The 15,805-nt window shown below is 49.8% G+C and overlaps 1 protein-coding gene across 1 annotated transcript in view; it reads right to left on the bottom strand.

The window, feature by feature from the left end:
- PMFBP1 (polyamine modulated factor 1 binding protein 1) overlaps positions 1-15,805 on the bottom strand; it is a 151,446-nt gene that overhangs the window by 36,780 nt on the left and 98,861 nt on the right. The window contains exon 13 of the mRNA XM_030205073.1: positions 8,559-8,712. Within this exon, the coding sequence (XP_030060933.1) occupies positions 8,559-8,712 (154 nt within the window). The remainder of the gene's footprint in view (positions 1-8,558; positions 8,713-15,805) is intronic.

The raw sequence follows: 15,805 nt of genomic DNA, 5'->3' as shown, positions 1-15,805 counted from the left end.
GCAAAGTCTTTCCCACTAGAGGTATGGGAGGATACGCATACAGAAGGCCTGTTCCCCAATGTAGGGGAAAGACATCTGATGCTAGTCTGTCGTGGGCCTAAAGCCTGGAACAGAACTGAGGGACCTTGTGATTGGTTTGAGTGTCAAAAAGATCCACCGAGGGGGTGCCCCATGCTTGGAAGATCTTGCGGGCTACACCCATATTCAGCAACCACTTGTGAGGTTGCATTATCCTGCTCAGCCTGTCAGCCAGACTGTTGTTTACAACTACCAGATAAATGGCTTGGAGAAACATGTCGTGATGGTGCACCCAAAGACATATCTGGATGGCCTCCTGACACAGAGTGTGAGATCCGATGACCCCCTGCTTGTTGGTGTAGTACATTGCAACTTGATTGTCTGTTTGAATTAAGATAATTTGGTTGGACAGTCGATCTCTAAAGGCCTTTAGAGTGTTCTAGATCGCTCGGAGGTCCAGGAGGTTGACCTGAAGACCAGTTTCCTGGGGGGGACCAGGTTCCCTGAGTGTGAAGCCCATCTACATGAGCTCCCCACCCCAGGAGAGATGCATCCATCGTCAGCACTTTCTGCAGCTGAGGAATTTGGAATGGTCATCCCATGGTCAAATTAGGTTGACTTGTCCACCACTGTTCTGAAAGTCTGTGGACACTTGGATGACATCTTCTAGATTCCCTGCAGCTTGATACCACTGAGAAGCTAGGATCCATTGAGCAGATCTCATATGCAGATGTGCCATGGGCGTAACATGAACTGTGGAGGCCATATGCCCCAAGAGTCTCAACATCTGCCGAGCTGTGACTTGCTGAGACGCCCGAACCGTGGACACCAGGGACAGAAGGTTGTCTGCCCGTGCCTCGGGGAGATAGGCCCAAACTGTTCTCATGTCCAACAGCGCTCCAATACACTCCAGCTTTTGAATAGGAGTGAGATGGGACTTGGTGTAATTTATTACAAACCCTAGTAGTTCCAGTACCTGAATAGTCATCCGCATGGACTCCCGAGAACTGTCCTCTGAGGTGCTCTTTACCAGCCAATCGTCAAGGGAACACATGCACTCCCAGTCTGCGTAGCGATGCTGCAACTACTGCTAGGCATTTTGTGAATACCCTGGGAGCTGACGCTAGGCCAAAAGCCAGTACACGGTACTGAAAGTGCTGCGTTCCCAGCCGAAATCGAAGATACTTCCTATGAGTTGGAAGTATCGAGATGTGTGTGTAAGCGTCCTTTAAGTCCAGAGAGCATAGCCAATCGTTCTCCTGAATCATGGGAAGAAAGGTTGCCAAGGGAAATCCTGAACTTTCTCGTACTATGAATTTGTTCAGGGCCCTTAGGACTAGGATGGGACGCACCCCCCCTGTTTTCTTCTGCACAATGAACTACCTGGAATAGAATCCTCGCACTTCAGGAGAAGATTCCCCTCCTGGTGGAACGGGTTCGACCGCATGAGTCTTTATAAGGGCGGAGAGTTCCTCTGCAAGTACTTGACTGTGCTGAGAGCTGTACAAATGAGCTCTCGGTGGACAATTTGGGGGTTTGGATTCCAGATTGAGGGTGTATCCTAACCGGACAATTTGAAGAATCCACTGGTCAGACGTTTTGAGAGGCCACCTTTGGTGAAAAAACATTAACCTTCCCAAACTGCAAAGTCGCCCGGTATGGACACTTTTATTGTGGCTATGCTTTCTTGGAGCCTGTCCCTTGCTTTTGCTGGGGAGCAGTAGGGGCCTTGGGCGCACGCTGTTGACAAGAACAAGCGCACTGGGGGTGAGCCTGAGAAGGTTGGCAAGACGCAGGAATGTATCTACGCCTAGAATAGGAATAGGGAGCACTCCCCAACCCACCAAAATACCTCCCAGCTGAGGAGGTGGTAGCAGAAGGCGCCCGGCAGGAGAGAGAAGCCATAGCATTCGTGTGCTTCTTGATCTAGCCATAGCATTCGTGTGCTTCTTGATCTGGTCAACCACATCCTCTACCTTCTCTCTGAAAAGATTATCTCCCCAGCAAGGAACATCTGCTCTTCTCTGCTGGACCGAATGGTCTAGGTCAGAGACACGCAGTCATGAGAGTCTGCGCATCACTATAATTTGAGCAGAGATCCTGGAGGTCGTATGCGCCCCTGGCCAGGAATTTACGACATGCCTTCTGCTGCCTGACCAACTGGCGAAAAGGTTCGGCCTGTTCCGGAGGGAGGGTATCAACTAAACTAGACAGCTATCAAACTGAGTTTCGCAAGTGGATGCTCGTGAAGAGCTGGTATGATTGTATACCAGCAGTGAGAATAGCAGCCTGATACATCTTCCTCCCAAAAGAATCCAATGTCCTAGCTTCTCTGCCTGGGGGCGCCGAAGCATAGTCCCTAGAACCTTTGGCTCTTTTGAGGGCGGAGTCCACCACCATGGAGTAACTGAGACCTCATCAACCCAGGTTTACCATGGATCCAATACTGGGAATCAGTCTTCTTGGGGCCAGACAGAGGGGATGCCCAGTTTCACACAAGGACTTCCCTGAGTACCTAATGCAAAGGAGTTGTCACTGCCTCTTTAGGTAGGTGTAGTCCAGGACCTCGAGCATCTCAGCCCGAACTATAGCTACGTCATGCAAGGTTCCAGGTTAGGAGTCACAGACCAAGAAAGGGATCTCGGTGTCGTCATTGATGATACATTGAAACCCTCTGCTCAGTGTGCTGCAGCGTCTAAGAAAGCAAACAGAATGTTAGACATTATTAGGAAAGGAATGGAAAATAAAAATGAGGATGTTATAATGCCTTTCTATCGCTCCATGGTGTGACTGCACCTCGAATATTGTGTTCAATTCTGGTCACCGCATCTCAAAAAAGATATAGTGGAATTAGAAAAGGTGCAGAGAAGGCAAACGAAAATGATAAAGGGGATGGGACGACTTCCCTATGAGGAAAGGCTAAAGCGGCTAGGGCTCTTCAGCTTGGAGAAAAGGCAGCTGAGGGGAGATATGATAGAGGTCTATAAAATAATGAGTGGACTGGAACGGGTAGACGTGAAGCGTTTGTTTACTCTTTCCAAAAATACTAGGACTAGGGGGCATGTGATGAAGCTACAAAGCAGTAAATTTAATATGAATTGGAGAAAATATTTCTTCATTCAATGTGTAATTAAACTCTGGAATTCGTTGACAGAGAATGTGGTAAAGGCGGTTAGCTTAGAGGGGGTTTAAAAAAGATCTGGACGGCTTCCTAAAGGAAAAGTTCATAGACCATTATTAAATTGACTTGGGGAAAATCCACTGCTTTTTTCTGGAATAAGCAGCATAAAATGTATTGAATCTTTTCAGGATCTTGTCAGGTATTTGTGACCTGGATTGGCCACTGTTGGAAACAGGATGCTGGGCTTGATGGACTCTTGGTCTGTCCCAGTGTGGCAATACTTATGTACTTACCTTTCTTATATTATTGTATACTTTGATTTATATTTGTATTGCTAGTATAAAATTTGTTATCCACATTGAACCTGATTTGATTGGGAAAATGTGGGATATAAATGAAATAACTAAATTAATATCTAGGGCTCAGGATCACTACCTGGTGATCATTTAAGGAACATAACAGCTGAATAGGATTATACTGAATAGTCAGACTAGCAAAATACTGTGAAATTCCAATTATAAGGTCTTAAAAGTAAGAACAAAAACATTAAGTAATATCCTATATTGAACAGGCAACCAATGAAACTTTTCTTTATCAGTGGAGTATAGGCAGAGAAAAATATCTTATCCCCTCAAGCTCTCTGCAATCTCTCATGCTTCAAAAGCAAAGTGATGGGTCTCCTGCAGTAATACAAAATCAATCTTCTTCTCCAGTATGCTGATACTCACTGCTTTTAATCAGGTGATTGCAGCCCTCCACATTCCAAGTCACTACCTTCAACTGGTGAGTCATGAGAACCATTGAACAGATCAATCCACATACCCCTGCTTAGGACCTCCCAGCTCCAGACTCCTTTCCCTCCCAAGTCAGCTCCCAGATCACAAAGGCATAGGCCAGTCACCAAACAACAAAACATACATCAAAACATTAAATCTGAAAATCATTCTGCCATACCCTCTTCTAGCTAATTGCCCCATCCACCTACTCCTCCGCATTCCTACGACTTCTGGTCTCCATCTTCTCCTTGCCACTCCCCTGCACCAAAGAAGAGCAACCTTTTCCGAAGACGGGAAGGTGGTAGAACTAGAGGACATGAATTGAAGTTGAAGGGGGGCAGACTCAGGAGTAATGTCAGGAAGTATTTTTTCACGGAAAGGGTAGTAGACACGTGGAATGCCCTCCTGCAGGAGGTGGTGGAGATGAAAACGGTAATGGAATTCAAACATGCATGGGATAAACACAAAGGAATCCTGTTTAGAAGGAATGGATCTATGGAATCTTAGCGGAGATTGGGTGGCGATGCCGGTATTTGGAGAATAAAACTGGTGCTGGGCAGACTTTTACGATCTACGCCCTGATTGTGACTGAATAGATTTGGATGGGTTGGAGCATAAATTTTAAGGGTCTTCAACGTCAGCTTCAGAACTTTTAGTACAGGAACAGTGCTGGGCAGACTTCTACGGTCTGTGCTCTGACAATGGCAAGAAGAAATCAAACTTGGGTATACATATAAAGTATCACATACAGTACCATGTAAAATGAGTTTATCATGTAGGGTAGATTGGATGGACCATTCAAGTCTTTATCTGCCATCATTTACTATGTTACTATGTAAGAGAAACCCAAGCAAAAACCTCCTAATCCTATCTTGGCCGGCACATCATTTAAAGCTCACTTGAACTAGACAGTATCTGCCCTTTTCAGCCCATGATTTCCTATCTCTATTTACTACTACTACTTAACATTTCTAAAGCGCTACTAGGGTTACGCAGCGCTGTACAATTTAACATAGAGGGACGGTCCCTGCTCAAGGAGCTTACAATCTAAGAGACAAGTGAACGGACAGTCCGATAGGGGCGGTCAAATTGGGGCAGTCTGGATTTACTGAACGGTAAGAGTTAGGTGCCGAATGCAGTATTGAAGAGGTGGGTTTTAAGCAAAGACTTGAAGATGGGCAGGGAGGGGGCTTGGCGTAAGGGTTCAGGAAGGTTGTTCCAAGCATAGGGTGAGGCGAGGCAGAATGGGCGGAGCCTGGAGTTGGCGGTGTTGGAGAAGGGTACAGAGAGGAGGGATTTGTCCTGTGAACGGAGGTTACGGGCGGGAACATAAGGGGAGATGAGGGTAGAGAGGTAGTGAGGGGCAGCAGACTGAATGCATTTGTAGGTAAGGAGGAGAAGCATGAATTGAATGCGGTATCTGATTGGAAGCCAGTGAAGTGACCTGAGGAGAGGGGTGATATGAGTATATCGGTTCTGGCGGAATATAAGACGTGCAGCAGAGTTCTGAACAGATTGAAGGGGGGATAGATGGCTAAGTGGGAGGGCGGTGAGGAGTAAGTTGCAGTAGTCAAGGCGAGAGGTAATGAGAGCGTGGACGAGAGTTCGGGTGGTGTGTAAAGAGAGGAAAGGGCGAATTTTGCTGATGTTAAAGAGGAAGAAGTGGCAGGTCTTGGCAATCTGCTGGATATGCGCAGAGAAGGAGAGGGAGGAGTCAAAGGTGACTCCGAGGTTGCGGGCAGATGAGACGGGGAGGATGAGGGTGTTATCAACTGAGATAGAAAATAGAGGAAGAGGAGACGTGGGTTTTGGTGGAAAGACGATGAGCTCGGTCTTGGACATGTTCAGTTTCAGGTGGTGGTTGGACATCCAGGCAGCAATGTCGGATAGGCAGGCTGATACCTTTGCCTGGGTCTCTGCGGTGATGTCTGGTGTGGACAGATATAGCTGGGTATCATCAGCATAGAGATGATACTGGAAACCATAAGATTTATTTATTACATTTGTACCCCGCGCTTTCCCACACATTGCAGGCTCAATGCGACGTACATACTTAATACAACTACAATTCCAATAGCAAAGTCTTAGAGGAGAATATTATAAGCAGTGAAAGTGAGGTTTCCCTCCCCCACCTTCCTTGACACCCACAAAAGGCCCTATGCCTGCTTCTTCAAACACCCTTAAGCACAGCCATTGCATCCCTAACTTACTTCTATCACACAGCTACTGCCCATAAAAATCAATTTATCTCTCCCCAAAGCCCCCAGTCTTACCTTTAGGAATCTTACAAACCCCTTCTATTCTGACCCAGAAATACCCTCGGTCATTTATCATCATTGCACTCCATAGTCCTTATGGACCACTGGAGCCTGTGGTAGGAACCATCCTTGCCCAAGGTCCCTTCCTGCCCTGAGCCATATGTATATCCAGTTCAGCCAACTCTCAGATTTCATCCAGGCATCTTCTTTTCAGTCTTCCTCTTTTCCTCATTCCTTCAGGCTCTTCCAAGCATCACTGTTTTTATCAACCTGTTGTCTTCTGTCTTACAGATGTGTCCAAACATCATCAGTTTCCTCGCATTGATCTTGTCCACAACCATTAAAGTTCTGTCATTTTGCTTCTTACAGGAATAGTGGCCACTGCTCTGCAACCAACTCATTCCCCATATGTGAGACTGGGTAACCAAAGAACTGGATGAAGGACATGAGCTAAATGTAATCTACTTGGATTTCAGCAAAGCCTTTGATACAGTGAATAAGCTGAGAGGGCTGAACTTAGGTTCCAAAGTGGTGAACTGGATTGGGAACTGGTTGACCAACAGGTGACAGAGGGTGGAGGTAAATGGAATCTGCTCGGAGGAAAGGAAAGTGAGTAGTGGAGTGCCTCATGGGTCGGTGCTGGGGCCGATTCTGTTTAATTTATTTGTGAGAGACATTGCTGAAGGGTTAGAAGGAAAAAGTTTGCCTTTTTGCAGATGACACAAAGATAGCCAATACAGTGAATACCCCAGCAGGAGTAGAAACTATGAGAAGGGATCGCCAAACGTTGGAAGAATCGTCAAGGGTCTGGCAGTTAAAATTTAATGCAAAGAACATAGTAACATAGTAGATGACGGCAGAAAGAGACCTGCATGGTCCATCCAGTCTGCCCAACAAGATAAACTCATATGTGCTACTTTTTGTGTATACCTTACCTTGATTTGTACCTGTCCTTTTCAGGGCACAGACTGTGTAAGTCTGCCCAGCACTATCCCCGCCTCCCAACCACCAGCCCCGCCTCCTACCACCAGCTCTGGCACAGACCGTATAAGTCTGCCCAGCACTATCCCCGCCTCCCGCTGTGCCACCCAATCTCGGCTAAGCTCCTTAGGATCCATTCCTTCTGAACAGGATTCCTTTATGTTTATCCCACACGTGCTTGAATTCTGTTACCGTTTTCATTTCCACAACCTCCCGCGGGAGGGCATTCCAAGCATCCACTACTCTCTCCGTGAAAAAATACTTCCTGACATTTTTCTTGAGTCTGCCCCCCTTCAATCTCATTTCATGTCCTCTCGTTCTACCGCCTTCCCATCTCCGGAAAAGATTTTTTTGCGGATTAATACCTTTCAAGTATTTGAACGTCTGTATCATATCACCCCTGTTCCTCCTTTCCTCCAGGGTATACATGTTCAGGTCAGCAAGTCTCTGCTCATACATCTTGGAACGCAAATCCCATACCATTCTCGTAGCTTTTCTTTGCACCACTTCCATTTTTTTAACATCCTTCGCAAGGTACGGCCTCCAAAACTGAACACAATACTCCAGGTGGGGCCTCACCAACGACTTATACAGGGGCATCAACACCCCCTTTCTTCTGCTTGTCACACCTCAATCTATACAGCCTAACAACCTTCTAGCTACGGCCACCGCCTTGACACATTGTTTCGTCGCCTTCAGATCCTCAGATACTATCACCCCATGATCCCTCTCCCCGTCCGTTCCTATCAGACTCTCCCCGAGTGTTGCACTTGGGGTACAGAAGTTCAAAAGAAATGGACCAGATAGGAGGGGAAAAAATTGGTAAGCTCGGCTCAGGAGAGGGACCTGGGGGTGAAGGTGTCTGAGGATCTGAAGGTGACGAAACATGCAACAAGGTGGTGGCAGTGGCAAGAAGGGTGCTAGCCTGAATAGAGAGGGGTATAACCAGCCAGTGACGATCCTAGGTCGACAGCCACCCGGGGCGGATCGCTGATGCGCATTCCCCCCCCCCCCCCCAGGGAGCTGCACGACACCCCCCCCGGTCCAGAGCAGAGGGAGCAGGGAACCAGCGGAGCTGACAGGCGCGTGGCTGCTCTCTGCACCCCTCCAGCGGCGTGCACCCGGGGCAGACCGCCCCGCCCTTGGTCCGCCGCTGTAACCAGCAGAAGAAAGGAGATGTTCATGCCCTTGTACAAATCGTTGGTAAGGCCCCACATGGAGTATTATGTTCCGTTTTGGAGGATTTTTGACCTTTGGGCATAGTGATTAGGTGTACTTATCCTCTAGACTTAGTGCTGTCCTGTAGACACCTGTCCCTAGACCTTAGGGTGTCAACTTCTTCCCTCACAATTAGACTCACAATAGGCTCACACACAAAAAGAATGGACACTTACTTCCACATACCTGTTGTTGTATGAGTTTTAGTTGTTCCCTGCTACCCACCAGCTGCTGCTCCATCCCAGTCATAGCTTGCTGCTGCTTCAGCCCTTCCTGAGCTGCACTGTCAAAGCTTTCTTTAGCCTGCCTCAGCTCTGATTGTAGATGATCTACAAGCTTCCTGCAAATAAACTGACAATTAGACAAGAAGAATGGGGTAGTCAAAGAGGGAAAGGTGTTTGACAAGCATGGAGAGAGAGAGAGTGTGTGGGTTAGTGGCATAGTTACAGATAAATGAAAGTGTGGGGACAATTTTATCACATTTTTAATGCATATAAAGTATATTTTACATGCAACAGAAAGCTCATATTAAATCGGGCTGCCAAATAACTGCCTATATGTACACATGCCCACACGATAGCACATACACATATATGATCTGGGTGTAGACATTCCTGGAGGCATAATGTGGGCAGAGTTGTGATGTATCCATGTATTTTATAAAATGTTATCTTTGCCTGTAAATGCATAAGCACATATTTTTACATGGTGTAAATTTGTGTGCATCACTGTAGGAGCCTGTTTTATAAAGAATATTGGCTCTAACCAGACATATCCAAACCAGGCAGTGGAGGAGTGATATTGAGGAGAGTCAGGGAGAAGCTTGGAATTATGCGGGTGCTGGTGGTATTCAGTGTGTGCATAGCTAAGCGATAGACAGGCTGTCCTAACTTTGGTCATTTAGCTATCGGCTGGTACCTGCATAACTTCTAGGTAGCAGCCTGAACATACCTCTGCTCTCCCCTCCTCTGCATTTCTTTCCTCTCCTTTCCCTTCCATCTATGTGCAGCCTTTCCTCCCTTTCCTTCCCTCCTATCCAAGTGCAGCATTTCCCCCCTCTCCCTTCCGTTCCATCCAAGTGCAGAATCCACCCCCCCCCCACCACCATTCCATTCTGCATGTCCAGCATCTCTCTCTCCCTTCTCTCTATCCTCTCTCCCTCTCCATGTAGGCCCTACAAACTTGCAACTTCACCGGCATTGCATCAGGCTCTGTCCGGCCGCTCCAAGGCTTCTTTCTTTTAGGGCTTGCATGGTGGTGGTGGTGGGGGGGGGGGGGGGGGGGGGATAGATAGAAGGAATTGGGGGAGAGGGGAGTACGGAAACAAGGCCAGCCTCAAAGGAGATGTGTGTCAATTTTGGGGTGGCATTTGTCACCCCATAGAGATGCCTATGGTTGAACTGTATATGTATTTTTGTTGAAATTTGGGACCGATGATTGAATATTGAGAGCGCTTGGCAACGTTTGAGCCTTCAGTATATATGGTCATGTTGACCTTTCTCTCATCTGAAGGTCCAAAATAATTTTTCAATTTTTTATTGTTTATAATTGTACTGTGCGTTTAATGGATGGGTTTTTCATTATAGACAGAGCATACATCAGTAGACACAGAAGCAAAATGCACAAATCTGCACACTATGGATATTCCGTTCACATTTGGAGCCACCACAAAACTATGAACAGATCTGCTGGAATTTTGAAAGAATTTTAGAGTCTGGGGTCTACAGATTTAAGGGCCGAGATTGGAATTGCAGTGAGGTGGTGACAGTGGCAAGGAAGGCTGAGGCAGAGAGTAGTGTGGGCCATGGCACTGGAAGTTGAACTGTGGGAAAGAACAGCACTTCTGTGGCAAGCTTCTGCTGTGCTGGGGCTATGTGTGCATGCAGAAGCAAAAGGCTGTAGCTGTAACGAGCGACCTGCTGAGAGGATTTAAAGAGGAAATGAAAAAAATGAGAACCGAGCAAGAAAAGTTGGGACGGGAAGTCATTAGGGCTGCAGAAGAGTTGGGGGTTCATGTGGACACTCTGTGAGTGTAGGAGTGGACCACCGGATACTACTCGAATACTATGCATACTACTGACCACCAGAACAATCTCATGTTTTGTGCCTACTGATGGACTTATACTTATGTACTCTACCTCTGTTTTTGGCCTTTTAGCCATACTTTATTAATGCACTGAACCTTTGTGCCTTACCCAGTTTTATTGTTTACTAATGTAAGACAGAATGCAGGGCTATTAGACACATAGCTTGTAACTGTAACTGTAGTAGCAAGGCCTATACGAGATCAGCTTGCACGTAGGAGCCACATGAATAGGTGGCCTTGGAGGGTGCTAACACCCCCGCCCTGCATCTCTGAGCCGATGAATCTTATCTCCTGAGCTAGAAAGGAGCATTGTGTGTGTGGAATAAGCTGCTAAGTTTCGTTTCTTTTGCCAGTATCTTTTCAGTATTATGACGTGTGTATGTACTGAGAACTACAAATATGCACTGTAAGAACTACAACTGTTTACTGCGCATGCCAAATGTGATGTATCAGGTGCCTAGTGCGCAGGCTCCATAGGGAAGTATAAATGTGAGTGTCAGATGATTTCTGACACACAGTATTCTGAGATTGTACTCGGTGCTGTGTGAATTGCTAGCAATAAAAGCTGTTTTGTTTTGGAACCAATTTGTCTTTCGTCTCCTGATTTTCGGACCCGTTACATTGGCGACCCAGATGGGACAGGAGTAGAAAGGGAAATCGGATTATATTCTTTCCCCTCCCCACTGCAGGCGGATCGGTTCACCGACTCCCCCGGCCGGGAAGGTGGTCAGTGGCCACCGCTGACTTCAGCGTCCACCTCACGGCGGGAGGGCCGATCAATTCCGGCCGGCTGCAAGTGGGACTGTGTGGCTCCGACAAAACAGCTTTCTCATTTTTTTCCCCCTTTTTCTCTCCGGAGAGACGCGTACGACGGCGCGGCCTGCTGGGACGACGGACAGGCGAGTATACTCAACGTAGTGACCGGCTCGGTAAAGGGCCGAAGAAGAGGATTGATCACCCTCTTAGCCAGTGAATAATAAGGACTAGGTCCCGGAACCTCACTAGGCTTGGGCGAAGAAACCGTACGGGAGGGTTTCTTGTAGTGTGTGAAAGTTGTGAGATTGGGCCTGCAGTTCCAGGCTGGGCGACCACGCCCTGGTCAGGCCGAGTGTTGACCCTTCTGTGTCCGGTGGAACGAGACCCCTTACTCCTCCACCACCCCTCTCCCCTTCGTCTGTCTCCTATCCTTTGGCACTCAGGTTAGGATGGGCGGGGGTGGTTCCACACCGTTAGATCTAATGACTGAACACTTTAGCGAAGTGTTTGACCAAGATAAATGCAGTAGGGCCGGGATGATACAGCGATGTCAATTTATGTGGCCCGGGTTAGGAATTGCTGAATGGCCCCCGGAAGGGTCATTTGAGTACGAAAAGGTGGCGGCGGTCATGAATATTGTTATAGTTGGGGGAAACCCCGGTTGCCCAGAGGACATACCCTACATTGAGGCGTGGTTAAGCGTTGTCCGAGACCCGCCCGACTGGGCCCAACATAAGGTAGAGAAGGCCGCTCTTATGGTGATAAAACAGAGGAAGGGGCGGGGAGTCAAACGAACCCCGGCCTTCGCTCTCCAAACCCCGGCAGCCGCTGCCGTTCCAAAGGCCAGGGGAACCGCCCCTACAACGCCCACCGCCCCTGCCGTTGACGCCCCAGCCGCAGAGGCTACGCCCCGTGCTACCGCCAAGAAGGCCACGCCCCGTGCTACCAGTGTGCCTTCCAAACCTAGACCACCCATGAAAGGCCGAGGGAAAGTTCAGGGCCCGCCCGAAAAGGTACCCCCAAAGGCCCCAATTCTTGCTACCACGGAAGCCTACGAGGAGGATGTGGCGCCCCCTCCATACGTCCCCCTATACCCCGACCTCGCGGACTCGTCGGATGGCCCGGACGACGCTGAGGCCTCCGAGTCCGAGTCGGACACTGGAGACGCTATAATCCCGGACCCCACAACTTACAGGAAGAGTCGCCGAGTAGTAAAGGCCGTTACCTGATACCCCCAGTCGAGTCCGGGAAGTACACTTCCGGCTCCCCGGAGGACTGAAGTGACTAACCTATACCCGGTCCGGCAGTCTACGACCTACACCCCTAACCCAGTGGCCGATGCCCAGCCCATTCAGTCGACCGTCTACAGCCACGTTCCCTTCTCCAGCGCTGACCTATATAACTGGAAGCTGCACGGGCCTTCTTATGATCAGAAACCCGAACAACTGATAGAATTGGTAGAAGGCATCATTTACAGTTATAATCCCACGTGGGCTGACCTCAGGCAGTTGAGCGCCCACATCCTGACCACCGAAGAACGCCGCCTCCTACAGCAAAATATGGAACAAGCGATCCGAGACGCCAACCCGGGAAATGCTAACGTACAGGCCATCGTAGACACAGAAGCCCCTACCGCGGTCCCTGCATGGGACTACCGGACCGAGGAGGGACAGGCCGTCATTCGCCGGTACCAACAGGCATACCTGGCGGCCCTTAAAAAGGGAAAGCAGAAAATTACCAATATGGGAAAAATTCACAATGTAGTCCAACAGAAGAATGAAAGTCCGGGGGATTTCCTCGAGCGCCTTATGGACGCATTCAGGAGACATAGTCCGATAAACCCCGAGGACCCAAAAAACGTCCCCACAGTGGTCATGAGTTTTGTTAGCCAGTCAGCACCCGACATACGGAGAAAACTCCAGAGAACCGAAGGATTTGAAGGGATGGGCATCATCCAACTGAAGGCCATAGCTGATCGCGTGTTCGGATACCGTGACCAAGAAGAGAAGGCCGAAGCCCGGAAGGAGTCGACCAGGCGGATGCGCGAGAATGCGGATGTGTTGGCCACGGTGCTGGAAGAACGTTTGGGGTCCAGGCCACGGGGCAGAGGCAGAGGCCAAGGGGGAAGAGGAACACGGTCCCCCATAGGACGCAACCAATGCGCAAACTGTCGGGAGGAAGGGCACTGGTGGGCGGACTGCCCGGAGAAACCGCGGGACCAGAAGAGAGAGGGGGAAGACACCGACCGCCCAAGGGGCCCCAGACAAGGACAACGAGGACGGGGCCGCGGCCGGGAACGGGCCGAACAGCAGGAATGGCAGATGGCTCTGGACGCCACCCGGGACCATACGGCATGAAGGGACCGGGAGGGCAGAGTCCCCACTGACCCTCTGGTGGAGATCCGTGTGGGGACGCAATTGATGAAGGCCCTCCTAGACACGGGGGCCCAACGTTCCGTCATCACCACTGCCATCGCCCCGGCCACAAGAGAAACCATACCAATTATCGGTGCCTCTGGAAAATCGCTCACAGCCCCCCTCCTCAGGGAACGCCAAGTCCAGATCGGTGGAACGATGGTGTCTCACCAGTTCATCCATATCCCCGAGTGCCCCGTCCCCCTGATTGGCCGTGACCTACTGTGTAAACTCCAAGCCACCCTGAAGTTTAAACCAACGGGCGAAGTGGAAGCCCATTTTGAAGACCAACCGGTGACGCTCCTCTGCCCGGTACGGGAAGAATGGAGACTACATGCCCCCCTTATTGTAGGCCCAGACGACGGCCGCTATTACCAGGATACCCCTTTCGCACAACAGAGGAGGAACCTAATGGCGGAGGTGCCCAACGTATGGGCAGAAGTGAACCCTGGTGGACTAGCCGTCAACGCCATTCCCATCTGGATCGAACTCAAACCAAATGCCCAAGTTGTCAACCAAGGACAATATCACATCCCTTATGCAGCCCGGCATAGCATGCAAACACACCTACAGAAACTCCTTCAGCAAGGGGTCCTTAGACCTGTCAGATCTGCTTGGAACACCCCATTATTGCCCGTGAAGAAGCCAGGAACATCGGAGTATAGGCCCGTCCAAGACTTGAGGAAGGTCAACAACCAGGTAGCCGACATAGTTGCCCTCGTACCGAACCCTTATTCCATTCTCGCCCAAGTGCCAGCCCAGACCAAGTGGTACAGTGTCATTGATCTGAAGGACGCCTTCTTCTCCATCCCCCTTGCTGCCGACAGCCAGAAGTTGTTTGCCTTCACGTGGGAAGACTTACAGACTGGAAATAAACAGCAACTCACATGGACCCGGCTGCCCCAGGGGTTCAAGAACTCACCTACCCTCTTCGGTGACCAACTCGCTCAGGACCTGAAGACGTATCAGGACGAGCATGGGCCGGTCGTCCAATACGTGGATGACCTGTTGCTGGCCCGTGAAACGTTCACCGAATGTGCCGAAGCTACCCTCTACCTCTTGAAAACCCTGGAAGCCCAGGGGTACCGGGCCAGTCGCAAGAAGGCCCAGATATGCGAGATCGAAGTCGAGTATCTGGGATTTCGCCTCCGAGAAGGAACCCGGAGGCTCGGTACCCCCCGAACCCAAGCCATCCGCAACCAACCCACTCCTGCAAATAAGAAGGAATTACGGGCACTCCTCGGAGCCGCTGGATATTGCCGCATTTGGATCATCAACTTTGCCATCCTGACCCACAGTTTGTATGCCAAACTGAAAGGACCTGAACTCGAGGGCCAAAATCTCCGGTGGGAGAAACACGAATTGAAAGCCCTTCAGGACCTTAAGGATGCCCTTGTGGCCCCACCAGCGCTCGGACTGCCAGACGTGACTAAGCCGTTCCACTTGTTCATCGACGAAAAGAAGGGATTGGCACTTGGAGTCCTCACCCAACTGGTCGGCACCTGGCAACGCCCTGTAGCATACCTCTCCAAGAGCATGGACAATGTGGCACGAGGATGGCCGGGCTGCCTCCGAAGCATTGCGGCTGCCTGTTTGCTGATACACGAGGCAAATAAACTCACCTTTGGCCAAACACTCTTTGTGACGACGCCTCACACCATCCGCGGCCTACTCGAGAGCCACGGACCCAGATGGATGACTAACTCCCGATTGGTTAAATACCAAGCCCTCCTGTGCGAAAATCCGGCGGTGCGGATCCTGGACACGACCAACCTCAATCCTGCCACCCTCCTTCCGGCCCCCGAACCACCACTCCACGACTGTGAAGAGGTAATGGCCACTGTGCACTCGAGCAGACCTGACCTGAAGGACCAACCCTGGCAAGGGGGCATCACCCTTTTTACCGATGGAAGCAGCCAGGTGATAGAGGGAATTCGAAGGGCAGGCTATGCGGTGGTGTCTGAGGACCATGTGATCGAAGCTATGGCTCTGACACCCGGAACATCAGCCCAGAAAGCGGAGCTGATCGCCCTCACCCGAGCCCTCCTGTGGGCTGAAGGAAAAGTTGTTAACATTTACACCGACTCCAAATACGCTTTCCTCACCCTCCAGGTGCACGGAGCCTTGTACAAGGAGAGGGGATTTCTGACAGCTGAGGGGAAAGGACTTGCAAATGC

Source organism: Microcaecilia unicolor, chromosome 5 (assembly GCF_901765095.1).
Source record: "Microcaecilia unicolor chromosome 5, aMicUni1.1, whole genome shotgun sequence".
Lineage (NCBI taxonomy): Eukaryota > Metazoa > Chordata > Amphibia > Gymnophiona > Siphonopidae > Microcaecilia > Microcaecilia unicolor.
This window is presented reverse-complemented; position numbering and strand designations above follow the sequence as displayed.